At 33.6% G+C, this 26,961-nt stretch overlaps 1 protein-coding gene and 1 pseudogene across 2 annotated transcripts; both read left to right on the forward strand.

The window, feature by feature from the left end:
* LOC142632743 (serine protease SPPA, chloroplastic-like) overlaps positions 1-17,724 on the forward strand; it is an 18,236-nt pseudogene extending 512 nt beyond the window's left edge.
* Positions 17,725-20,372: 2,648 nt separating this feature from the next.
* Positions 20,373-24,971, forward strand: LOC142630615 (pentatricopeptide repeat-containing protein At1g18485). Of its 2 annotated transcripts, XM_075804639.1 has the most exons (3): positions 20,373-23,451; positions 24,082-24,163; positions 24,905-24,971. In XM_075804639.1, exon 1 carries the CDS (start codon positions 20,401-20,403, stop codon positions 23,311-23,313), a length of 2,913 nt encoding a protein of 970 aa, XP_075660754.1. In that variant the 5' UTR covers positions 20,373-20,400; the 3' UTR covers positions 23,314-23,451; positions 24,082-24,163; positions 24,905-24,971. The 2 variants fall into 2 exon arrangements, with proteins under 2 accessions (XP_075660754.1, XP_075660753.1); XM_075804638.1 differs by having other exon boundaries at positions 24,082-24,965.
* Positions 24,972-26,961: the final 1,990 nt, after the last annotated feature.

The following is a 26,961-nucleotide window of genomic DNA, read 5'->3' on the forward strand; positions in this document are numbered from 1 at the left end:
CAAAAAATAAATCCTAGGGCGGACTGTTTTCTTTTTAATAGTGCTAGTGGCATTACAAATTTTACTATGTTAAACTTATATATTGATGTCACTAATTTAAAATAGGCAATTCAAATATTTATTTATGAGGTAGATGAAGCTCACTAGTGTTAATATTTTAGTTTTTATAACCTCAAGCTACTACTATGAAGTTTAGGCTTTTTTGTAGTGGTACTCTGGTTATGTAATATATTATAAGCTTGTTTAAAAAATTATATATGTTACTTTCGTGTTTGTGTGTTTTAATAAAGTATTACTATTTCCTCAAAAAAAAAAATATATATATATATATATATATTTATATATATATAAAGCCTTATAGTATTTTTAGTATTTTTCATTTCTCTTTGATGAAATGGTGCAAGAAATAGATGGATAGGAGAGGGAGAGGGGGAAGAAGAGGTGAAGTTCAATCTATCGACAGATATGGGACATTATAAAAACTTATTGGATCCAAACAAGTGAGAAAACCTATTATCGTTGCCCAGTCTTTAATGGGTTAAAATATATTATCGTTATCCAATCTTTGATGGGTCAAGTCAATTTAGTCTGACTAGTATTTTTTTCACTTACAAAAAAAATAACGATGAACATAATTTTTATTCTGATTTATAATATTAATAAAAGAACAAATAAACAAAAACTCTTAAAACAAAAAAGAAAAATACATAAATTTTTGAGTTTTCAATCCTAAATTTATCTATATATTTTCATAAAATAAGTTTATTATTACTAGTCTAATAATATATTATTACATGTTTAAATTGTATATGGTATAACTCTATACCTGGTGCAGCTCTGTTTAAGGTTACTTGATAAAGTTGAAAATGATGAGTTTTATTATATTGCATTGTCTCCTTACATATCTCATTGCATATATAAAATATTTAAAAATGATTTTTTAAAAATATTTAAAAATGATTTTTTAAAAATATTTTAGAAGATAATTACAAATTATCTGCTTGTGACATAAACAATTTAAAATTTACCTATTTGTAGTTTAAAAAAGTTATAACTCATTTGACATGAGCTTCATTTGTATCAGCTTTGTTGTGATTGGTTTTGTCACAACAAGCATTGTTAGGCTATGGCTTAGCATTCTCATCAAGAGGACCCCTTCAATATGGATCTTCAATATATATATATATATATATATATATATAGTTACAATATGCTGCTAACACCTCAGCTCGAAACATTTCCCCTTAGACTCCTAAACACTCTGTTCATAAAAATGTGCCAATTCAATCACAAAGCCTTTGGCTAGATCTTCAACATTTGTAGTGGTAGGAATGGATAGGTATACTGCTAACGCCTCAACTCGAACCCTTTCTTTCTTAGACCCCAAGTACTTTATGCATGAAAATATGCCAACTCAACCACAAAGCCCTTGCTTGGATCTTCAACATTTGTAGTGGTAGGAACGGATAGGTTAAAAGGTAGGAGGAGCCTATCTATGTAGATTAGAGGGAAAGGCGTATACTGGAGTAAGGATTTTAATGGGGTATATTGGAGTAAGGAGATCCCGCCCGGGGGGAGGAATAGGTTTATTAAAGTGAAGTGGGGGAATGCCAATCAATGTGGATTGTAGGAGTAGATTGGTGTAGTTTTGTCAACTTTTCAAATCTCCTATGTATTAATGATCACACTGCAAAAGTCGATTTTACAAAAAGAAAAAACCATCTATAATTATTTTCAACATCAATGGATAAAATAGAACTCAGAAGTGATCAAGTTGGCAGATTATCAGTATGGTCAATGATTGTAAACACCCTTACGTACGTTGTAGGATCTCTCTCTCTCTCTCTCTCTCTCTCTCTCTCTCTCTCTCTATATATATATATATATATATTGATATTATGATATACAAATTCTAAATAAATGAATTTGGTTTATTTTTATAGATATTTTCTCACAAACTCTTATTTATAGTGTTATACGTATTCAACTAAGTAATGCTAGATATGCATTATTTTCTCATAAACTCTTATTTATAGTGTTATACACTTATTTTTTTACTATAATAAAAAAGGGATATATTTTTGGTGTCTATTCGGATTATTTGTTTTAAAAGGTGTGCTTTTTAAAATCACATATAATTGTTTGTAAAAATGTGAAGAAATACGGTTTCTATTTTTAAGCATTTGGATAGTACTATTCAAAATTGTTGTTTCAAGTGAAAATTACCATTATAGTTCCTATTTTTAAGCATCTGGACATTTTGTTATTTTTAATTCAATCTCCACCTACACCAAAAACCGACCAATGTTTTAATTTGATGATAAAAAAACTGTTAAGAAGAAGACTAAGGGTGAGGTTGAATTGAAGAGGGGTAAAACAGAATTTAAGAATAGAAGCAAGTCTGGTTTGAAGAAAGGTATTGCACAGACAAGGCAAGGTGATCAAGGCATAAACCAGAAGAGGCTTAAGGTGTGGTTGAAGAAGTTGCTTGCAATGTTAAAGAGTTAAGTAAAAGCATGTGAGTTGCACGTGTGAGATAATAATCAGTTAGTTAGTTAGAGGTAGGGTAACACTTGTCCTAATCTCATTGGAGGAGCACTTTTAGGAAATTATGTTAGAGTTTGTTAAGAGTTTTCCCGCGCTGTTCTTTTTTCTTTCTGATCTGTAACTGCTTGTATAAATATAGCTTGATATGTTTAAATTAGTTAGTTTTGTAATTCACAGATTTTAGCAATAAAGTTTTCTCTCTTCACTCAGAAATTTTCTCTCTGTTTTCTCGAGCCTTCTTGAACTTTTTGTGATTTTCTTTTTTGATTTGATACTTCTTGTTTTGGCTTGTGGTTTTAACAAGAAATATAATCAAGAGTAGACGTTATAGGTTAAAACTCTCTCTTAAAAAAAATGTGGAAACTCCCACACAAGTTAAAATTGAAAAAAGAAAAGAAAAGAAAGGTATTGCAAAAGAAGAGGAAAAAAAATGGGAAATTACAATTTACCATCTTAAACTATATCACAAATTACAATTTGTACCATAAACTTTCCAAATGCACGTTTTGCACCCTAAATTATGACCCTTATTACACTTTGCACCCGACGTTAAGTTTGCTATTAACTTAGATTAAAAGGTATAATATTACGTGAAAAGACCAAATTGGCCATCGGCTCAATTTCTTAAAAACAAAGAAGAAGTTATATTTTACCACCCTAAATTATACTCTCGATTACACGTTGCATCCTAAATTTTGAATTTTCATTCAAGTTAACAACAAACTTGACGTTGGGTGTAAACTGTAAATTGTAATAAGGGCATAGTTTAAAGTGCAAAATATGTATTCGAAAAGTTTATGATGCAAAGTGTAATTTGAGATATAGTTTAGGGTAAAAAGTGTAATTTTTTAGAAAAAAAAGAAAGATAAGAGTCCTAATGTATATACATTTTTTGTTATGATATGTTGTTAATCTCACAGTTCAAATCTTTTCATTATTTTTCCTTTAAATTTTCAAGTATTTTGTACGTAAAAATGTGCCAATTAAGTTACATAACTTTTAACAAAGACTATCGCTACATACTTCATCACAACTTATATAAATATTATCTTGTAATTAGATTCCATCTCTTATGCAAGGTTCTACACTAGTATTTTTGGCTTGAAGGGTTTCTTTACTTTGACCATTCTGTGTTACTAGCATTTTTCGTTTGTGACAGTGCGAAGGTACCTACAATGAGATTTTTCTCAAAAAAAAAAAAAAAAATTTAATGGGATATTGACATTCGATGATTTCTGAGGGTATTTGTGACAAATCACACTTGTAAAAGCAGTCCACAAAACGCCAAAATAGCACTTGTGAATTCTCACCTTCAGTTTCAAGACGCGCCATTTTTTTTACCTAATAAATAAATTAAATAAAAATAAAAATAAAAAGGCGCGAGCCAAATGATCAGATTTTCACGTTTTCATGTGAAAACGCGCACTTTATCTTCTTACTGCCTTTAAGAGATGACACGGTGACCGTCCATATCCCACACTTCCTGTTGGCTAATTATTGGGTACTTATCGTAAATGTGTATTCTTTTTTTTTTTTTTTTTTTTTTTTTTTTTTAATATATATAACGGTAGGTCTTACTAATTAAAATGATAGTGGGACTCATCCTCAAAAAAAAAAAAAAAAATTACATTGGGATTCACAATTTACATGAGAAGAAAGAGTAGGTACTCCGGAATATTCAATAATTTTCTCTTACTATTTCACAATTTTTTAAATTTTGAGTGATTTTATTGAGACTATTTTTTCTCAAACACACCTTATGCCATGTCACAATTATAGCAAAAAAATTATAAAATAGTTTATAGTTTAAAGTTTTTTCTTTTCTTTAAGCTATTCCAAGTTTCAACATTTATAGTCTCATTTTCTATAAGAGTATTCATATTAGCTCATGTAAAATTTTTTTTTTTTTTGGTTTATTTTAGTAATAAGAACTTACTTTCTCTATTTTATTTAATTTTCAAAACAAGCAACATCATATTATTTATTTTACATTAAATTTTATTAAAGTATCAATTTATCTTGATTTTTTTAATTGTTTATCTTTCTTCACACAATAACCATTACTTTCTATTAATTTGTTACATTTTCTTTCTTTCTAATTTTTTTAATTTTATTTTTTGCTACTTGTAATTAGAATTATTAATATATTTATTGTTGAAAGTTTGAAATCACCTCATTTTCCTGTGTTTAGTTTTGACCTTGAAAATGAAATAGAAAACATTTGCGGTGGTTTTTTTTTTTTTTTTTTTGAGTGTGTGATGTTTTGGTTTTGAACCGAATGGTTTTGAACCCAAAATCTCACCCTCCACCTGTTCTTACGGGAGAAAGAAGTGTCATTTGAGTTAGAGGTTATTGTGGTCTGTATGTACCTATAGGACAGACAATTTATTTTCTATGGACGTTCAGGTGCACTATTTCTTTTAAATTGGAGTTGTGTTTGTATTATCTTAAAGTAAGAAGCCCCTAATACCTTTTTAGTTCTTCTATCTTCTTTTCATCACAAGGTTATTGATTTTGTTTGTTATGTCCAAAGTACTGTATAGCTGAGTTATTTCTTTAAAACTTCAAGTTTCTATGGTGATCTGCCAGCAAATTATCTATTTTTACAACCAGTAACCTGATCTTTATTCATACTTGACATGCAGGGAAATTCATTGTGGCATATGTCCCTGAATGTTGTGAGGAAGAATATTACCTTGCCTGTGCGTGTGAAGAAATATATGCCCCTCCAAGTGCTTATTTTTCTTTGTTTGGTTTAAACGTTGAAGCATCATTCCTTAGAGGTAAGTTGATTTTCTTGCATAGTTTTTGTTAGAGTAATGGTTAATGATTAAATTCATCATTTCTTAATTGCTTAAGCTTTTGGGACAAGTTGTAATTTATCATAATATTAGAGGTGGTAGTGTGTTCAAACTCTATCTTTACTGCATGTACCATCTGAAAAATAAACATCCAAAGTGTCGGGCCCCACTTATTATTGGGGAGTTTGGGTTCACGTGTGGAGAAGTGTTACAATGATAGTTTTCTTTTTGATAATCTGTTACAATGATAATTAAAATGATTAAATTCATCATTTCTTAATAATTAAAGCTTGCGAGGACAGATTTGTAACCTTGTAGGTATTCTATCTCTATTTGGCTTGCTTGAACTTGCAGCTAATTTCTTGAATGGAGTAAGTGCTGATTTCTTCTGCCATCACAACGCAGTTTATCTTTCTATCTATGTTTGCAGCTTATAGTAGCCTTGGGTGTCATGGAACTGCTCGTTATAAATATTTTTTAATTAACATGGTCAGATTACTTGGACAGTATTGAATATTCATTGGTTTTCATTTTATCTCCATATTTTGTAACATCTTTTGGGTTATTTAAAGCTGAGATTTACCACTTTCTATGTTTTCAAATGAAGATCATAATAAAATGAGAAAATACTTAGGAGCACTAGGACATTGTCTCCTTAGTGCACTATTGACTTGCTTATATCACTGATCTCTGTTTCAGAATTTTTATGCAGTGAAAAAGTTTTCCTGAATTCTAAAACTGCAAGACTATTTCTTTAGCTGTTCAACTATAGGAAAACATCTGAAATATTTCAACCAGAGCTTTCAAAATCCATATTTGCAAGTTGCATGAAATCCCATCTCAAGAAATTGGTGATCATCTCTGGTATAGTTTTGTGACATTTTGTTAATTACATGAATAAATCGTTGAAATATGGATAGCGTGGCCTTGGCTCTTTTATTATCACACAATTTGAAATTGAAAATAGATTGCATTTTATAGTAGTTGTGGTTAATCCTGAGTGCTCACATGTGTATCTTATAAATGTTTGTAAAATAAGTACTTGGAGTCTTATGCTCTTGCATGAGTTTTTTAATGAAACATATACAAAAGTCCATACCTAATTTTCCACTTTTTAAAAACCGTAGTCTGAGCTAACTTATGGCTCCAATTGCATTATTTGAATTTGATAGAGGTTTCAAAAAATTTGTTTTGTAGGTGTCCTTGACAATGTAGGAATTGAGCCAGAAGTGGAAAGGATTGGCAAATACAAAAGTGCTGGGGATCAACTTACAAGCAAAACTATGTCTGAAGAAAATTGTGAGATGCTGACTGCATTGCTCGATAACGTCTATGAGAATTGGCTGGATAAAGTTTCTTCTGCAAAAGTTTCCTTTGCATCTGTTGCTTTTCTCAATCTTCTAGTATTAGTTAAACTCGCAGGATTCTGCAAGTACTGTAGGAAAGACAAGGGAAGATCTGGAGAACTTCATTAATCAAGGTGTTTACCAAGTAGAAAAGCTAAAACACGAGGGCTGGATAACAAACATACGCTATGATGATGAGGTACAAAATTCTACTCCTAGAAGTCGGGGCTTGAAGTATATGAGGAAGAATCAATATCTGCTACTGCACTTAATAAGAATTCTTAAGGATATCTGAAGAGTGAGATGGCATTTTCATTTAGCGTTCAGTGTACAAGATTTTAATGGCATTATACTTACAGGCTTACAGCCAGTTGGGAGGGTTTTCTAAAAATTGGTAAGTTATAGTTAAAGTTAGAACTTCTAATTCATGGTAATTATCAAGTCTAAATGGATTATTCTAATATAAATGTACCATATTGTTGTTAGATTTGATCGCGTGTTGACCATTAATTCCTGTTCAATAGTTTCTGTTGAAGAGCATGGGTGTGACAGCCATTGGTATTAGGAGTGGTTTGTGTCCTTAAAACTGTTAAGGTTATTTTTCTTTTCTTTTTCCCAGTTTCATTGATATGATGATTTCAGGTGGTTTTTAGTAACATGTAGTCCTTGCAGGTTATTTCAATGTTGAGGGAGAGACTGGGATTACATAAGGATGAACAGATCCCTATGGTTGATTACAGGTAGTCAATGAATTATTGGAGGCCTACAAATATGAATGTTCTAATGGAGTGTATTGTTTCCTGGAGCCACTGTTGGCAAATTGACAACCCCTTCTTCCCAATTAAAGCTTTCATTTTCGTTAATATGTATGTATGTATGTATGTGCATGTGCATGTGCATGTGTGTGGCTGTCACTTCTTGTTGTTTAGACATCTACTAATCTTTAGATTGTCCACCAACTGTATTTGATTTCTGTATCATAATCTGGCATATAAAAAATTATTTCAACTTGCTGCTGTTTTAGCTTATAATTATTTTGAGTGAATACTAGCCATGGGGCTTCACTTACCTCTTATTTGAAGTTTGAACAATTTTATGATTTAAATTTCTAAATAGGTTGTCAGAGGAATAATTATTATGTTTTGTTTCCATATTTACCACGCAACTCTTCCATTTTTCTATGATGTGTATCCACGATTAATGATTTGGATTTACAATGCAAGGTACATTGAGGTTTTGTTTACAGTAATTCATAACTCTCTAAGAGCTAACTTTGTTGCATCACACACTGACACACGTTCAATCGTGTCATCTGATCCATTTTGTATTAGTGATGTATGAAAATGTTCACTAGTCTCTGTGACTTGTGACCAATCTAAGAGTTCCATTGGTTCAATTGCTTGGATTTTTTTGGAGAAGGTGAAATATTAAGTATTAACCTTTATAAGGTTTTTTTTTTTTTTGGGGGTCATTCTAACTTACAGAGAATATTCTAGAGTTAGAAAATGGACTCTCGGTTTATCTGGCGGTGAAGACTAAATAGCTGTAATCAGAGCCTCTGGGAGCATTAGTCGCGTACGAAGTCTATTTAGTGACTCTAGTTCGGATATTATTGAGGACAAGTTCATTGAGAAGATTCGTAGTGTAAGAGGTAATATATTATCTTATAATTCACTTTGCTTAATCTAATGCTCTTTTTCTTACCGTGGAAGCATGATCAACTTCCTCCTAAGATGTGACCTAGGCACCTAGCCATTTGAGATGGTGGCGTTCTAATTATGTTCATGTTAACAATGGTCACATGTGTTTTAAGTAAAAACTATGTAACATTGTAACTATGTATACTTACTCCATGCCATTTGTTGTGGAAACATGGGGAGCCATTAGAAGATGCAATGAAAGAAAACATATAGATGTGCAGTTTGACTGTTGAGAAGACCTCTGGCTAGGTATCTAAAAAACTGCTCATGTAAATGAACTCAAAGAACATAGAGAATTAGTGCTGTTCAACTGAATATATGGTAACATCATATGCATCCACAACATTCATCTATAATTTTTGCTTGTAGAGGTCTTAAGAGCAAAAGCTGAAGTCTACTAGGATCATGTTTTATCTACTTGGGCGTTGCTTAGTTTCAATTACCCAGTATTTGCAGAGTCATAAATTATTTTTCCTATCATGTTGGTTTTCTTTTCCCTTGCCTCACCCTCAGAGTCTAAAAGATATAAGGCAGCAATAATCCGAATTGACAGCCCTGGAGGTGATGCTCTTGCTTCTGATTTGTAAGTTCTGGAATATTTTACCTCTATAGATGTGTTATGAATCCAATGATACATGAACTAAGATAGTAGCCATTTTGTAGACAAGTTACCTATTATGTTTTGTTTTCTTTATAATCTACTTTTTGGTGATTCGGTATTCTCTGTCAAGTTTCTTACACTGAACGCAACCTCATACTGGATAATAATAGAGTCCCACAAAGCTCCCAATGGGAGTCTATGCGTGAGAAGGAAGCCTGCCTTAAATCCTAAAAACTCTGCAAGCCCTTCCTTCCTCCTCCTCTGTAGCTCCCACTGAAACTAATTATTTTTTCTCAAAAATAACTCTCGTAATTGTAACTACTTCAAAACATATGAGTAGACACCTTAGAAAACTGCCTGTTTTATATCAGCCCCAAAATAATAGTAGTTTCATCTGCACAGAGAAAATTGACGTCACCAGCACTCAATTTGTATGATTATTACCAACTGGAAAACTTGATATAGAACCTTCCCCAGCTTCCATAGTCAACATCTGCTGGGAACTTTCCTAATAAGAATTGAGAAAGACTCGAATGTAGATTACCTTGCCTTAGGCCTATCAAACTGTTGAAGAGAGATATTAGTTTTTTTCAATAGAATTTAAATCTCCTGATAGTGGATATCCAAAAGAGATATGGAATCTATTTTCTTACTTAGACATCTAATGAAAAATATTGAGACCTTTAAAAATATTCATATGATTTTCATTGATCTAAAGAAAGTATATGATAGGGTCACAAGAGAGGTTTTGTTGTGGGTTTTGGAAAAGAAAGGAGTTCCTTTAAAGTATATTAAGTTCATTAAGGATATTTATGGGTTGAAACTAGTGTGAGAATAGATGGAAGAATCATAAGTTAGTTTCCTATCACTATAGGTTTGTATCAAGGATCATCATTAACTTCATATCTCTTTGAATTATCAAGGATCATCATTAAGTTCATATCTCTTTGCATTAGTGATGAGCTCACTAAATCGATTCAAAAGGAAGTCCCTTGGTCTATGCTTTTTGCAAACCAAGAGCAAGAGCTTTTGATGTCTTGGATCAATGATTCATAAAGATATAGAGATTAAAGAGGATGTGACTCATAGGATAAGAGTAGGATAGATGGAGTGGAGAAGTGCATCAAGATTATTATGTTATTGTAGAATACCTATTAAGTTAAAGGGAAAATTTTATAAAATTGCTATACGACCAGCTATGCTCTATGGTACTAAATATTAAGCTATTAAGAAACAGCATATTCATAAAATGAGTGTAGTTAAAATGAGAATTTTAAGATGGATAAATGGAAATACACGGAAAAATAGGATTTGAAATGAGGAAATCTGCTTAAAGATAGGGGTACTTCTTATTGATGAAATGATGAGAAAGGGTTCTTTTGATGGTTTGGTTAGAGGTGAGTGATTAATGCACTAATAAGAAAGAGTGAATTGATCCCAATTGAGAGGGAAAAAAAAAGTATAGGAGACCCAAATTAACATTAGTAGAAGAAATAAAAAAGAACATTTCAATTAAGGAGGTAACAAAGAATATAATTTTAGCTTAGCCACATCACACACACCCCCGCACATGCAATGAGGCTTTATTTTATTTTATTTTGAGTTTAATAAAATTTTTCAATTTGAATTTATCTATTGTTAGTGAGGTTACATAGGAAATGATTTTTATAAAACTAAAATTTAAGATTTAAAATGGAGTAAACTACTAGGTTTAGCGTGTGCTGGCTTTTAGGAAAAAAATGTATCAAACTTATGTGAGGAGAAATTATACAGTCCTCATGGTGGACCACGTCACTTGTCCGCCATGAGGACCTTATAATTTCTCGTACGTGAGATATGTTTAAATAGAAAGTGCGCTAATTTCTAGGAAAAAATTTCTCCGGTAGTTTTTTTTTTAAAATTTTGTTGAATTAAAATTTTAACCCTATTTTTTGAAGGCATAACTAATTTTAGAATTCTCTTAATATATAGAGAAGAGATAAAATAGAATCAAGGAAAAGAATATATATAACTTATCCTAACTAATCTGTTGAGAATCCATAACAAACCCCAAAATTTTGGGATTACCATTTGTTGTTATTGTTGTTGAGTAGTGGAAATCCAAAAGTGTTTCGTCTTTTTTGCATCTCCCCAAATCTAATACACCCCAATTAACATGATCGCCTTTTCTACATCTAACTTGCAAACTAAGCCCTAGGCTCCTTTCTCTCAAAACCCACATTAATCTCTCATTAGGGACCAAAACAAAGTCTAGAATGTACTGTCCTCCCACTAAGCATTCTGTGACTCTAAAACATGTGTGGGCCGTGGCTAATGAGGTTGAAAAGTTATGGTAGTTTTCTTCACAAGAAATTAAATCTTGATAGTGGAAATCCTAAAGTGTTTCATATTTTCTTTTTCGCCCCACATCTAATACACCCCAATTAACATGATCGCCTCTTCTACATCTAGCTTGCAAACTAAGATGAAGACTCCTGTTCTCAAAACCTGCAGTAGTTTCTCTTTAGGCACCTGAACAGTCTAGAATTTAATGTTGTCCCACTTTGTGTTTTGGGTCTGTCAAACTGTTCTTGGCATTGGTTGCTGTGCAAGGTTGGGTTCTTCACCAATTAGATGTGAATAATGCCTTCTTAAATGGTGATCTACATGAGGAAGTCTACATGTCTCTTCCTCCTGGTTTGCACAGCAAGGGGGAGTTGTTGGATTGTAAAAGGGAGTTGGATGGCAAGGGGGAGTCAAAAAGGGAATTGGTTTGCAAGTTGCATAAGTCACTGTATGGCCTTAAGCAAGCTTCAAGGCAGTGGTTCTCCAAGTTTTCATCCACTTTATTGCAACATGGTTTTGTTCAATCCAAAGCCGATTATTCTTTATTCATCAAACAAGATGGTAAGATGTTCATTGCTCTTCTAGTTTTATGTTGATGACATTCTCATTGGTAGTAATGACCCTAAGGCTGTGGAAGATCTCAAAGTATTTTTGGACAAACATTTCAAGCTGAAAGATTTGGGCAGTTTGAAATATTTTCTGGGGTTAGAGGTTGCAAGATCACAGAAGGGTATTTCTTTGTGTCATAGAAAATATGCCCTTGAAATTGTTCATGATACAGGAATGCTTGGTTGCAAACCTGCTAGAACTCCCATGGAAGCTAGTATAAAATTGAGTAAAGATGATGGTGAGTTATTACATGATGCTGGAATATATAGAAGGCTGATAGGTAGGCTGTTATTTCTGACAATAACTAGGCCAGACATCACTTACTCTGTGCACAGATTGAGTCAATTCATGTCTAAGCCTAGGAAGCCTCATTTGAAGGCAGCATATAGAATCATTCAGTACATTAAAGGTACGGCAGGTCAAGGACTATTATTTCCATCAAACACTTCACTGCACCTAAAGGCTTTTGCAGATGCAGATTGGGCAGCTTGCCCGGATTCTAGAAGATCCATTACATGTTTTTGTGTTTTCCTTGGTGATTCATTGGTTTCTTGGAAGTCTAAGAAACAAAATACAGTTTCTAGATCAACTACAGAGGCTGAATATAGGTCAATGGCTGTGGCTGTGTGTGAAGTGACTTGGATTCTATATTTGTTGAAGGATTTGAATGTAAAACATGATAGAGCTGCCTTGTTGTTCAGTGATAGTGAAGCAGCAATTCACATAGGGTCCAACCCTGTGTTCCATGAGCGAACAAAACACATAGAAATAGATTGTCACATTGTGAGAGATAAGGTGCAAGATGGAATTATAAGATTGATGAATATTAGGAGTTGTTCTCAGTTGGCAGATTTGTTGACAAAAGCATTGAACTTAAATCAGTTTACAGCTTTGATTGTCAAGATGGGAATTCTAAATATTCATTCAAGTGGTGTCCATCTTGAGGGGGAGTGTCAAAACTCAAAGAAGAAGCAGTGTGATGGTTCAGGGCAAAAGTTAGATCAGAAGTCAGAGGAGAAGCAATGTGATGGTTCAGAGCAGAAGTCAGAATTAGAACATAGTGGTTAAACGACTTGTATTTTGTACATAGCATAAAACTGTAAGTAGTTTTAATTCATTGTACATAGTTTTAGTGTTGCACGTGAGAGAGCACGTGGAAATTAGTTAGAGTGTTAGTTACTTAGCTAAGTTAGTTACTGTAGAAACTAATTCTCTGCTTTGTATATAAAGGACCTGATGTGTAACAGTAAACTTAATGAAAATCAGTTTCTTCATTTCAACAAAATCTCATAGGGTCAATCAAAAGTTTGGACTGTGGACCCCTACTATTCGATTTAATGAGGCAAAGTGGAGGTAGGCATTGGACACAGCATATAGAGATCACAGAATAAAAGCTAGAGCTGTGATGCTGGCCATGCCTACAGTTTACGAGCCTTCCTGCTTACTCTTTAAAATTTAGTACCCATGTTGCTTCTGGTAGCTGCACTTATGTAGTTATCTATCACCATTGTTAAAAACTTCCTCCAGTCTGTGTCAAAAGTTTCAAACCTAGTATGTCTGCAATTGGTATTTAAATCAAAGAACCAACCTTCCATGCACAGTCAATTGATAAAAAACTTGGACAAGAAGGCAAAAGGAAAGTTGAGGAATAAGATATGAAGATTGGCAAGGGTGCTTTGGTTGCCTTTATTGAATTATTTAAAAAAAATTATCCTGTGGCACTTATTACCCCTGGTGTTTTTGGTGTACAGAATGAGGAGGGAAATCAAACTTTTGGCTACATCAAAACCTGTCATTGCATCAATGTCTGATGTGGCAGCAAGTGGAGGATACCATATGGCAATGGCAGCAGGGACTATTGTTGCAGAAAATCTAACTGACTGGTTCCATTGGAGTTGTAACAGGTGAACCTAAGAATGCTTCAAGAAAACGAGGAAAAAAACAAAGTGAACTTCAGAGATATAAATTTGGTCGGAAGTCAAATAGAAGAAATTTTTGTGGGTTATAACAGTAAGAAATCGAAATATGTGTGCTGACATGCATTTGCAGAAGGTATTGGTAAAATATATAATTTCTTATTCATTTTTTCTGTTTTCCTATATTAAATTATCAATTACTTCTTGTGAAATATAGTTGAGGACATATGCAAGAAGCTTTAGGTGGCTGTTAACTACTTAACTTCTCCACAAACCCTCCTTACCATAAAATAAAAAAATAAAATAAAATAAAATCTTCTGATTAGTTTCTTTATATAAATTCTCCATACATCATTAAAGGAAGACCTTAGTTTTTTTATTTTTTTTGAAGTAAATAAATTTTATTTGAAACAAGACAGGAAAATCACATATGAGAGACTTGAATCTATCCTTTTCTAAAGAATACAACCATAATGATAACTTATTGGTAGACACAGCACTGAGCATACCATATATGTGGAAAGATTGAATTCTACTAAGCAAATATATGTGTACCTTTAGTAATGATCACTAATGAGTTTTCTTATTAAAGAATATTTGCTCATGGAAGATTGTAACTGAAAGTAAGCTCATACTGTTGTCTCCTTGAGCAGTAAAAGCTGCAAGGTCATTCTCTGAATGGTTACTCCATTACTTTGCTCAATCATGATTGAACTTTTGGTGATCAAGAAAATGGCCTTGCAGATCTGTAACTAAAGTTTTTTTTTTTTTGGGGGTTCTAAAAACTAAAGAAGTCATATGACCATATGAGTATTTTTTCAACAATTCACTGTTTCTCATGCATGTAAATCACTCCATGGTTAGAAATTACTTTTCATTCAGAAGTGTGTTTACTCTACCCTCACTGCTTCTAATTTTCTTGAAACAACACACATACACATAATCTCTCTCTCTCTCTCTCTCTCTCTCTCTCTCTCACGCACACACACACACACATATAGGGAGAGAGAGAGAGATAGGTATAGTTTTATTAGCTGAGATGCTTCTACGTAATCCAAATTGCATCTGTGCTTATTGTTTCTGTAGTCAAGCAAATCACTTTGTGGTTCAAAAAAAAAAAAAAACTTCTATACCTTCCCTTGGCTCTTAAATAACTTGTATTTGGCTTGTGCAAGTTGTTAATGTGTTAGTAATTTTGCTTGTAGGGAGGTTTAACCTGGGGAAACTATATGGAAAGATTGGTTTCAACAAGGAAATCATATCGAGGGGAAAATATGCTGAGCTCCATGCAGCAGAACAAAGACCTTTAAGGTAAAGAGGCCTTGTTGCATTGTTAGCTTCATGTCTACTTTGTGAAACAGGAACTAATAGTATATTCTGTTGTCCATATAAATCTCATGTTCTAATCAAAACCCATATGAGTCTTCCACCAACCATGTAAGCCTACTTTGCGTAGATCATATTGTCTCCTTGTTTTTTTATTGTGCAGCTATGCCCGCACATTAATTTTTGAAAAAAGCACACATTATTGTTGGTTTAAATGTGAGAAGTTATGGATGAATGGATATTAGAATTAGAACATGAATTCGTAATCCTTAATATATAAACTATATTTAGTATTCATATTTTGAAGTATTTTATGATGACCCATTGTTATAATGACACAATTACTAGATGTCCTTCAATAATTGGGTTTCTAAATATTTCACTATCCTGGATGCTAATTCAATAACAAAGTTCAAGAAGGGTATAGTGAGATCCCATGAAATTTTCAGTCTATTTTAATATAAAAAAAGTAATTGTATTTTTATATACCCAGCACTCTCTCTCTCTCTATCTCTCTCTAACAAGGCTTCAAATAAAAAATTGAGTATGACATTCCAAATAAAAGTTTTATCTTTTTCCAGATAATGGGCGGTGTCCTCCCTAAATCATGTGGGCATTTACAATGTGCATCTCAAACCGCAATTTCTACAATCAAAACGCTACTATTAGATTAAGCAGCTATTAATTTATTACTTTTAAGTGTGTTGATTGCAGAATTTTGTAGTTTAAGGCATGCTTTAAACTCAAAATGAGTTTACCTCTATGCTCTTACAATTGACTGGTTACAATTTCTATATACAGATCAGATGAAGCAGAACTTTTAGCCAAGTATGCGCAGCATGCATATATGCAATTTCGAAATTCAATAAGAATTTCAATCACTTAAAAATATTTTTTTCATTTCCTTTTTTTTCCTGTATAAAATCTGTGATAGGCCAAAAACGTATTGACTCCTTGTGATGAATTAAGTTGACTAATTGGTCAAGTTATTAATTAATCAAATTAACATGCAAAGCGCTTGATAGCACAAATAAATCACCAATTAAACTAAGTATGCAGCGGAAAATAAATAATACGGTGATTTGTTTACGAATGGGGAAAACTTACACGGCAAAAATCTCACCGGGTGAATTTAAGGTCACCACTCCCGAAATTTCATTATTATCACAACAAGCGGTTACAAGTAAATGAATCCCAAGTACCTTACCAATCTACAGTTGAATCATTACCCTAATACTCAATTTGACTTGTTCTGTAGTGACAATTTCTCCTTTCGATGCACGGCTCCCAAATACGTAACTAACCAATTGCACGGACCCCAGTACGCGACTTCAATCACCAACTAGAGAAGATTGTTGGCTGCAAAGTTCTTCAATTCATCCACACGATGAAGATCAAGAAGATGTTTGGTTACAAAACTCTACGGTACAAAGACACAACAACTTCTTCACAAGAGAGATGAACTAGGGCAAGAACTTTGTCTCAAGTTACAATTTGCATGAACAAGGATTTCTCAATACTTGTGCAACTTGCCACACTTTGGCGGCCCTTAAAATAATCATTTTATATGTCTAGGGTTAGGAGAAAAGAAGGCCCAAAGACACGTCTACGGATTGGAATCAAAACAGAACTCAGAATCTGTTTTTCTTAAATCTCGACAGCTAAAGGTGTCGAGGTGCTGTCGAGCAGCTGTCGAGCCTCGAGGCCAAAACAGCTTCTTAAAGCTCGATAGATGCAGCTGTTGAGCTTTAATAAAGAACACTTCTAAGCTTGTTTCTTGAATAGACTTGATGACTTCAACACTTGATCTTGAAATACAGTTTCTTGAAGTATAAAACTCATCATAATTCTACCCAATTGCAAGTAAGGTGCGTTTTGACAAAGGATTAGCCAATTACATAAATAATGAATGACATATGTTCTAAACAAGTGAAACGCATATGTCCTAACAATCTGAAAGGTCTCCAATTTCCCAATTATATTGTTGCTAGGTAGATAAGATGAGGAGGTCGCACAAGGGAGGATTTGGACTGGTAAAGATGCAGCTTCAAGAGGTTTGGTTGATGCTATAGGTGGACTTTCTCGAGCTGTTGCTATAGCAAAACTGAAGGCTAATATACCTCTAGACAGACAGGTTTGTTTACTTTTTTTCTTCTTTCTCCTCTCTCTTTATCTTTTGTGTGTGTATATCACAAATTCACTTCAGATATATACTGTTGCTGATTAAAAAAACTGTAAATTCAGGAGTCTACAGCTTATAAGTGATGAATAGAGCAAATATTTTCTTGCCTGTCTTTACAGAATGTGTTATAATGCATTTGGTTGGACTGTATAGGTTACTCTGGTGGAGCTTTCAAGAACATCCCCAACACTATCAGAGTTATTAAGTGGCTTTGGGGATACTCTAGTAGGAGTTGACAGAACACTGAAAGAACTACTGCAAAGGTTGATATTCTCTGACGGAGGATGGATGGAATAATATTTCAGAGAAAGAAAAATTCTTATGTCAATTCTATTTTTAAGTCGATAAAAGATTACTTGAATTCCCTCTAACCTTTATTGGTTATCCATCGTCTCACTTCTCCATATTGATAACAACCATCCTAATCCCTCTAACCTGTATTGGTTATACAGTCTCGCTGCTGCTTCTCCAAAATCTAATTTTAGTTGGACATTTATGTGTTCTAAAGTTTGGCACAATGGAGCAATTAGTTTGGGATATATACTTTGTGTGGGAAACAGTTGAAAGCCAACTGAGCCAACTGGAAATTTTCTCTTCATTTTTTACCCTTTTGGTTTGCATCTATTTTCTCTATGCCTTTGTTCATGAATATGCAGAATTATGTAGTGTACTAAACACAGGCAATACCAAAAAGAAAGGGAAAAATATTGTGTTGTAATATTCATTGTTTCTCTCTTATCTTTCCGAAATTGTCAATTTCTAATGCTAATTAGTGTTTTGGGGATTTTCTTAATGCAGGGAAGTAGAGACGGACTTTTTTGATCCAACAATTATAAAAGAAAAGTTGAAACTAAACTATGAATATCCCTCTACGTTCGGTTCTATGCATTGTTTGGTTTTGATTTAACCAATAGTATTGCTTTAAATGAGTTTTGTAGTTAAAACCTCCCAATAATGTGACACGAGCTGTGTTGTAATCTAATTTTACTCTCAATTTTTTTTTTCAGCATTGTTTGGTTTTGATTTAACCAGTAGTATTGGTTTAAATGAGTTTTGTAGTTAAAACCTCCCAATAATGTGACACGAGCTGTGTTGTAATCTAATTTTACTGTCAATTTTTTGTTTTTTTTATAAGTACCACCGAAGTAATCGACAATGACAAAGGAAAAAATGGAAAATAATAACAATAAAATCAAAGAGAAGGAACAGTAAAAAAAAAAACCAAAGAGAAGGAAGCCACAATACATACCCGTTGCGATATTAAATCGGTCACCAATGGCCGAGAGACACAGGTCATATTTCAGGCTTCGCTAACTTAAAATGGCCAAAAAGAAATCCTTCCAGGCAGATGGCAGACGCCTTTATTTTTGGGGAAATAATGCATGATATAGTTTTTTTTTTTTTTGGGGGTGAAATAGAGGATATATATATATTGTTTCTTGTCTAGTGGTCATCTATCGCAACATATTATTTTCTGAAACTGATATACATATATTTCTTCATTTACTTTAGTATCTCTTTAATTTTCTCAGTAGATTACAATAGGAGCGAAGGCTCGTGTGTGTGTATATATATATATATAGGGACTTACGTCCATCACTCGTGAAGAGTAAATAGTTTATATCAAAGAGAGAAATAGTGTAAAACAAAAAATGAATAGTATATAACATTTTTATTTTTTTATTTTAGGAAAATGCATGATATAAGTAGATAGTAGGAACATACGGAAAAAGGGCGTGGAGTTTGAACTATAATTTTGCTTATTTCATTTTTAATAGAGAAATGAGTTAATATACATGTTTTTTTTTTTTTTCAGAAGAATGTTTTTTTTAAAAGAATCTTTCAGAAGAATTTAAGTTACGCGTTGATGCTAAAAAATAATAAGTTAAATTGACAATAAATATGTGGTTATTTTTAATAATAAAAATTAAAAGAATAACCATTATAAATTTTATAAATGGGAGAAGATTTATGGCAATCTTGTATGCAGCAATTGTTGCATATAGGGTAAGGTGGCAACCAACAAGAAGTGATAGGTATACAAGGGTCATGTGTAATGAACATGAGCAACTTAACATATGATTTGTTGTCATTTCTCTTTGACTGTCACATTACCTCATGTGTAGCAATTACTACATACAAGATTGTAGAAAATTTTCCCTCTTTATAAATTTATCCTTTTTGAAAACAAAATAATCCGTGCAAAGCATGGTCGACAACTAGTATAAACTTTAAACATGAAAATAAAAAATGTTGACAACTAGTGTACACTTTAAAGATGAAAAAAAAATAAAAATAAAAAGGAAAATAATACAAATCCAAATTTAGAGGAGATATTTGGCCTTGACCAAAATTTTAGGAAAAATTACACTTTATCACCTTAAATTATATTTTATATTACTATAAACTTTTCGAATACATGTTTTGCACCCTAAACTATGGTCTTTGTTACACATTACACAATGACGTTAAGTTTTCTATTAATTTTGATGGAAATTCAAAATTTATGGTCCAAAATGTAATTAAGAGCATAGTTTATGGTGGTAAAATTTAATTTATCTTTTATTTTTAAAGGATTGAAAAGAGGGATAATTAGATATTTTCACGTAGTGATATATTTTTTCATTCAAGTTAACAGTAACTTTGATGTCATATCGAGGTGCAAAGTGTGACAAAGATCATAGTTTAAAGTATAAAGTGTAATATGAAATATAATTTGCGATAAAGTGTAATTTTTTCCAAAATTTTATGTCTAGTAATATTCAAATAATTATTTTCAACATTTTAAAGCATATTTGAAAATAGATTTATGTCTAATAATCAAATATTTATCAAGTTTTTCAACTCTCTTAATTATCTTCATTTTAAAAAAAAAATTGAAAAAATATTTTATAGCGAAACAAGTAGGGTTAATAGATTTTTTTTTTTTTTTTGCTTTTTAGATTTTATCTTTATTTATTTTTTTTTTTATATTACTTCAACTCCTCAAGAACTGAACTGAACAAATCCAACAGATAAGAGTCCCCTCAGCACTGCAACACCTCAACATGGCTTCTACAGTGGCACCACCACTCTCACTACACCACCACCACCCCCACCACACTCCCTTCGTTCACACCCCAGTATCAAACACTACCAAACATTCCCTTCTTCCAATCTTGACTCCAAAAGCAACTCTCTCACTCTCCTCCAAAACCCACAACAAAAAAACCAACCCTTTACTCCAAGAAATAAACAAGCTCTGTGAGTCTCGGAACCTCACTGAAGCTCTGAATTTCCTTCAAAGAACAAACGCTCTCAACAATGCAGAAGCTATGGGTGTCTTATTACAGGCCTGTGGTCGCCACAAGGACATTGAGACTGGCCGGAAAGTCCACGAGCTGGTTTCGAAGTCGACCCAGTTCAGCAATGACTTCGTTCTCAATACCCGTCTCGTTACTATGTACTCCATGTGTGGCTCTCCTTTGGATTCTCGTTTAGTCTTCGATGGGTTACAGAGGAAGAACTTGTTTCTTTGGAATGCACTTGTTAGTGGGTACGTTAGAAATGAGCTCTATCATGGAGCAATCAGCTTGTTTGTGGAGCTTATTTCGGTTACAGAGTTTAAACCAGATAATTTTACTTTGCCTTGTGTGATTAAGGCTTGTGCTGGGCTTTTGGATGTGGGGTTGGGGAAAGTGATTCATGGGATGGCAATGAAGATGGGTTTGATTTCTGACGTGTTTGTGGGTAATGCGCTTATTGCAATGTATGGGAAATGCGGGTTTGTTGAGGATGCAGTGGAGGTGTTTGAATATATGCCTGAGAGGAACTTGGTTTCTTGGAATTCCATGATTTCTGGGTTTTCTGAGAATGGGTTTTTTAAAGAGTGTTATAATACGTTTAGGGAGATTTTGAAGGGTGAGGAGGGTTTGGTACCGGATGTTGCCACTATTGTCACGATATTACCTATATGTGCAGCTGAAGGAGAGGTAGTTATAGGAATGGTAGTTCATAGTTTGGCAGTTAAGTTGGGGCTGAATCATGATTTAATGGTGAACAATGCCTTGATACACATGTACTCAAAATGTGGCTACTTAGCTGAAGCCCAGACTTTATTTGCCAAGAGTGATAACAAGAATGTGGTTTCATGGAATACCGTGATTGGAGGTTACTCTGGGGAAGGAAATGTATGCAGAACATTTGATCTGTTACGGGAGATGCAGATGGAACCATGGAAAATGAAGGTGAATGAGGTCACCATATTGAATGTTTTGCAAGCTTGTTTAGAGGAATCAAAAATGCTTTGCTTGAAGGAACTTCATGGTTATTCATTCAGACATGGGCTTCAAGATGATGAATTGGTGGCCAATGCTTTTGTTGCAGCCTATGCAAAGTGTGGGTCACTTAGCTCTGCCGAACATGTGTTCTATGGAATTGAAACTAAGACAGTAAACTCTTGGAACGCACTTATTGGTGGCCATGCACAAAACGGTGATCCAAGAAAGGCCTTAGATTTGTACATTCAAATGACATATTCAGGTTTAGCTCCTGACTGGTATAGCATTGGTAGCCTTCTTTTAGCTTGTGCCCACCTGAAATGTTTGCATTATGGCAAAGAGATTCATGGATTTGTGCTACGAAATGGTTTAGAAATGGATTCATTTATTGGAATCTCATTACTATCACTTTATATTCATTGCAGGAAAATGTTATCTGCAAGGGCATTGTTTGATAGGATGGAAAATAAAATTTTAGTATCTTGGAATGCAATGATTGCTGGTTACTCACAAAATGCACTTCCTGATGAATCCCTCAATCTCTTCCGTCAAATGCTTTCTAATGGAATTCAACCTTATGAGATTGCCATAACAACCATATTTGGGGCTTGCTCTCAGCTGTCAGCTCTGCGTTTGGGAAAAGAAATTCATTGCTTTACTTTAAAAGCTCACCTAATACAAGACGTTTTTGTTGGTTGTTCACTCATAGATATGTATGCAAAAAGTGGCTGCATAGAACAATCTCAAAGGGTTTTTGACAGTTTAAAGGAGAAAGATGAGGCATCATGGAATGTTATAATTGCAGGATATGGAATTCATGGACATGGAAACAAGGCCATGGAGCTATTTGAAAAAATGCAAAGATCAGGCCTCAAGCCTGATGGGTTTACATTTATAGGACTTCTAATGGCATGTAGCCATGCTGGGTTGGTTACAGATGGGTTAAAATATCTCAACCAGATGCAAAGTTTGTTTGGAATAGAGCCAAAACTGGAACATTATGCCTGTGTTGTGGACATGCTGGGTCGAGCTGGCCAATTGGATGAAGCTCTAAAGCTCATACTAGAGATGCCTGAAGAACCAGATGCTGGAATCTGGAGCTCATTGCTCAGTTCCTGCAGAATTTATGGTGATTTGGATATGGGGGTAAAAGTCGCAGAAAAGTTACTAGCACTGGAACCAGACAAAGCAGAGACTTATGTGCTACTCTCAAATTTATATGCTGGGTCAGGGAAATGGGATGATGTGAGAAGGGTGCGGCAAATAATGAAGGAGACTGGCCTTCAGAAAGATGCTGGCCGCAGTTGGATTGAACTTGGGGGGGAAGTTTTTAGCTTTGTTGTGGGTGATGAGTTGCTGTCAGAGTCAGAAGAGATCCAAGACGTATGGAGAAGATTAGAGGAAAAGATTAGCATAATTGGATATAAACCCAACACAGATTCCGTGCTTCATGAATTGAGAGAAGAGGAGAAGATTGAGGTGTTACGGGGACACAGTGAGAAGCTTGCAATTTCTTTTGGGTTGTTAAAGACGACCAAAGGTGCAACACTGAGGATCTGCAAAAATCTGCGCATTTGTGTAGATTGTCATAATGCGGCTAAGTTGATATCAAAGGCTGTTGAAAGGGAAATAATTGTGAGAGATAACAAACGCTTTCACCATTTCAAAGATGGGTTTTGTTCTTGTCAAGATTATTGGTAGGTGAATGTGGGGCTAGGCAAGTATTCTCCAATCATATTTTGAGTGAAAATTTCTCAGAGCGTATCAAGGGGATTCCAGCTGCACAAATGATTGCTTCAGCTTATTCCCATGCTCTCCCATGTCCTTACGACTTGTATGGTAATTAAATTCAATTGACATTGTCCTGATTTCTGAGCATATTCTATCTGAAACACATTGTGCATCTCCTCATTGAAGCTCTTTTCCTAGACAATAAATTTTATGTTGTAGATTAGAATTTAGAACTTTTAAAAGGTGGAGGTAAAAAATATGAGCTTTGTAAAATACAAAGATCTTAGCTTCTAAATGATGAGAAACAGATTTTATTTACCATCAATGGTGGGAAGAATCTGTGTCTGTAGTCAAATTACTGCATAATTTGCCAAGCAGCACCCTATAGCTTCCTAATAGCCCGAGTCATTTCTTGCTGTTTGAATATGGCAAAGAGGTTAGGAATCAATAGTAACGATTTGTTCACTCAGATGGTTAAGTTGCTGCTGTGACGCATCAATACATGCACCTTTATTATGTAATGGAAAGAAAAAAAAACAAATAATAATGAGTATGTGGTGATTTGGAAACATCTTGCTAAGAAAAGTACCTTTCTAAACCTGTTTGCGGTACTAGTCTGTGTCTGTTATGTATCTCATCTAATTTGTAGTATTTATTTTAATATCATTCTCTATATATTGACATGCTTATAAAGTTTTTGACTTTAATATTTTCTTCTGTTTTATTTTTTTTATATAGTTGACGCTGAAGTGCTGATTCGCTTGTTAGACTTTCCTACAATCAGTGAAAGGCTTCAATTACAAGTATTCTATAAAATCAGGTAGCATTGTAAAGATTATATGTTACGACCTTAGGTGAAATTGCTCGTATATAAATGATGTGTGTTAGATTAATTTGGAAATTTAGCGGTTATATTATAACTATTCTCTAATTTTTTCTGTTTTAATAAATTGCTGTGCGCTATGCCCTGGTTGTGGAAAGGTGAATCTGTGTTCCCAAGATTGGTACATGCTGCATATGCGCAAGCATTTGTTGCTTGTTGAAGTTAATTACATATATGCTGGGAGGATCCATGTGATCAGTTAGATAAATAAACTGGATGTCGGAATTATGGTCTTTGAAAGTAGTTGCATCATGATGAGAGGCTTAAAAGTAACTGTGTCTGTGTTGTATGCAAAGGTCTAAAGATCACATTAATGTGTAATGAATCTGCCTCTAGAGAATATGTTTGATATTGTATGTTGAAATCTAATTGCACGATTTGAAGAGGAAGTGTATGAATTGCATCTTGTGTTGCAAAAAAATATTTGCACTTTTTAAGTCTAAATAAATCCTTTTTTTTTTTTGGTTGAGGTGTTTTCTTACCCCTCAAATCAATGGTCCAGATCTCTTCTCCGTTTTTACCCTAATTATTGCTTTTATATAAAGTTATAAACACAAACTTCTTTTCAAGAAAAAACAGAAATCATACTATTTTGATTCCTTATTCATTTAATTTATCTTTGCTCTCCTACGATATTAATTCTTGCATCTGTCATTTTTTTTTTCCAAACCTAAATAGATGTGTGCGGGAAAAGTCAACTATTTTCATTGTTGCAAGATTGAGTACCCAAATTGTCTTCTCACCTGTAAGTGTTTGTTCTTTAATTTCTCTTATATCAAATACAATCCAAAGGTGAATTTGTCAAAATTTACATATAGTAAAAAGATATTAAGTGGAATTGTAGCCTTATGGTACAAACAAGTTTATTTCCAAACTTTGTCGCTTTGACTTGCTTGCATTGAGATCGTTGCACAATGTAGACATCAATTTGGTCTAAAAGTTCATTAATCTCATGTAGTTTATATACTAACTCTTTATTTCTCTAATTTTGCAGCTCTCTATTTCCAATTCTAGTTCAAATGGACAACACATTCCACGAGGTAAAAAATAAATTTCATACTTTCGGAAAAGTAGTTGTAATTTTTAATCTCGGTAACCTTCTTTATAAACTAACTAACTCTTGAATACTTTGGTAAGCTTACTGACTTTTATTTATTTATTTATTGTTTGAAATCTGATAATTTTTTGTATTTGGTGTTTAAATTTCAATTTCAAGTGTACGAGGAACTTGGGGGATTTGGAGGATCGCATAAGTTGGTTGCCAGATGAAATACTCATCTCTATACTGTCTTTGTTGACAATGAAAGAAGCAATCAAAACTAGTGTTCTTTTGCTTAGGTGGAAATATTTGTGGCTGTTCCCTGATACTTTGTACTTTGACAATCCAGATCCAGGACAAGTTCAGAGTCTGTTTTGAGTGAGTTAGACAAACATTTTACACGTCACATTGATAAATGGATTGATTTTGCAATCTCAAAGAGAGTCAAAAGGCTTGAATTGGACTTTATGCCATTGATGACTATGAACCAATGTTATACATTTACACAAGCAGTTTACAAGGATTATAAATTCTATTGGAGATTTCCTGACATCCCTCACTCGTGTGTGTCAATGTAACCGGCAAGCTTCTTGACCACTGCCTTTCCAATTGTCCTGTGCTTGAAAGGTTATATGTTGAACATTCTCTATCTCTGGTGAGACTGAAAATTTACGGTCCATCACTGCAGTTGAAGTACTTACACAAATTAAAAGTATTGAGATTTATGCTCCAAATCTTGAGTATTTTGGATTTGTTGGTTCAAGAATAGAGTTGTCTGTCAATTATGGACCCCGTCTTCTAGATGTACTTGTTGGTGGAATATATTTCTCACCTATGAGTTATTTATTTTGCCCTCTGTCGAGCTACTTGTCTCAGCTACAGTGTTTGAAACTCGACATTTGCCATTGCAATTATGTAAGCACTTTAAATTCTTTTGCAATCTCTTTCGTGTATGTTTATTCTGTTTTATTCACTGTTATCTTTATCTCTAGTTTGTTATATTTCAGAGTGAATTGGAATTCCCTGAATTGAAGTGAGAGTTGCTGCATCTGTTGATGGAAACCTCCTTGGCTTAATCTCTATAATAGAAGCGACACATGTTTTACGTAAATTTTCCATGGAGGTGACTATTCATATTTCATAACTTGCCACTTAAGCATGCTAATAGCTTTTTATTCTTTAATTTAGGTGATGCAATTTGCACATTAATTGTTGGCTTATGGTTTTCCATCTTTTTATCTATTTTAAAGATATTCCTTGACCACTGCACGCCCTTAATGTGGTGGTTACTCTACAAATATAAATACTTGTAGGGTGTGGGGGGCAAAGACCGGGGTTCAAGTTTTCAAGAGAGAGTTTCACACACATACACTTAGACTAGACTAGAGTAGAATTTCTATCTTGTATAAAATAACAAAAAATTAAAAAAAAAAAAAAAAAGATATTCCTTGAAATTCCATGAGCATTTATATTATTGGATAAAGTTTGCTAGTTTGGAAAAGTCTCCTCCAACTCATTATGTGGCACTTCATAAAATTATCTATGTGAATTATTTGAACAAATCACATGAGTCATTAAATAAATTATGTGAATAAAATTATATGTGGATCGTTTTTTGAGTCACAATGTAATGGGTTGGAGGAATTTTCCTCTTAACTGTGGTTTGGAGGTCCTATATTATTGTTTCTAATTTCTA

The sequence above is a fragment of the Castanea sativa genome, chromosome 4 (genome assembly GCF_040712315.1).
Source record: "Castanea sativa cultivar Marrone di Chiusa Pesio chromosome 4, ASM4071231v1".
NCBI classification, from domain to species: domain Eukaryota; kingdom Viridiplantae; phylum Streptophyta; class Magnoliopsida; order Fagales; family Fagaceae; genus Castanea; species Castanea sativa.

What these genes read in the sequence shown, in the direction of transcription:
- LOC142630615 (XM_075804639.1), top strand. Translation starts at nt 20,401, where the DNA reads ATGGCTTCTACAGTGGCACCACCACTCTCACTACACCACCACCACCCC.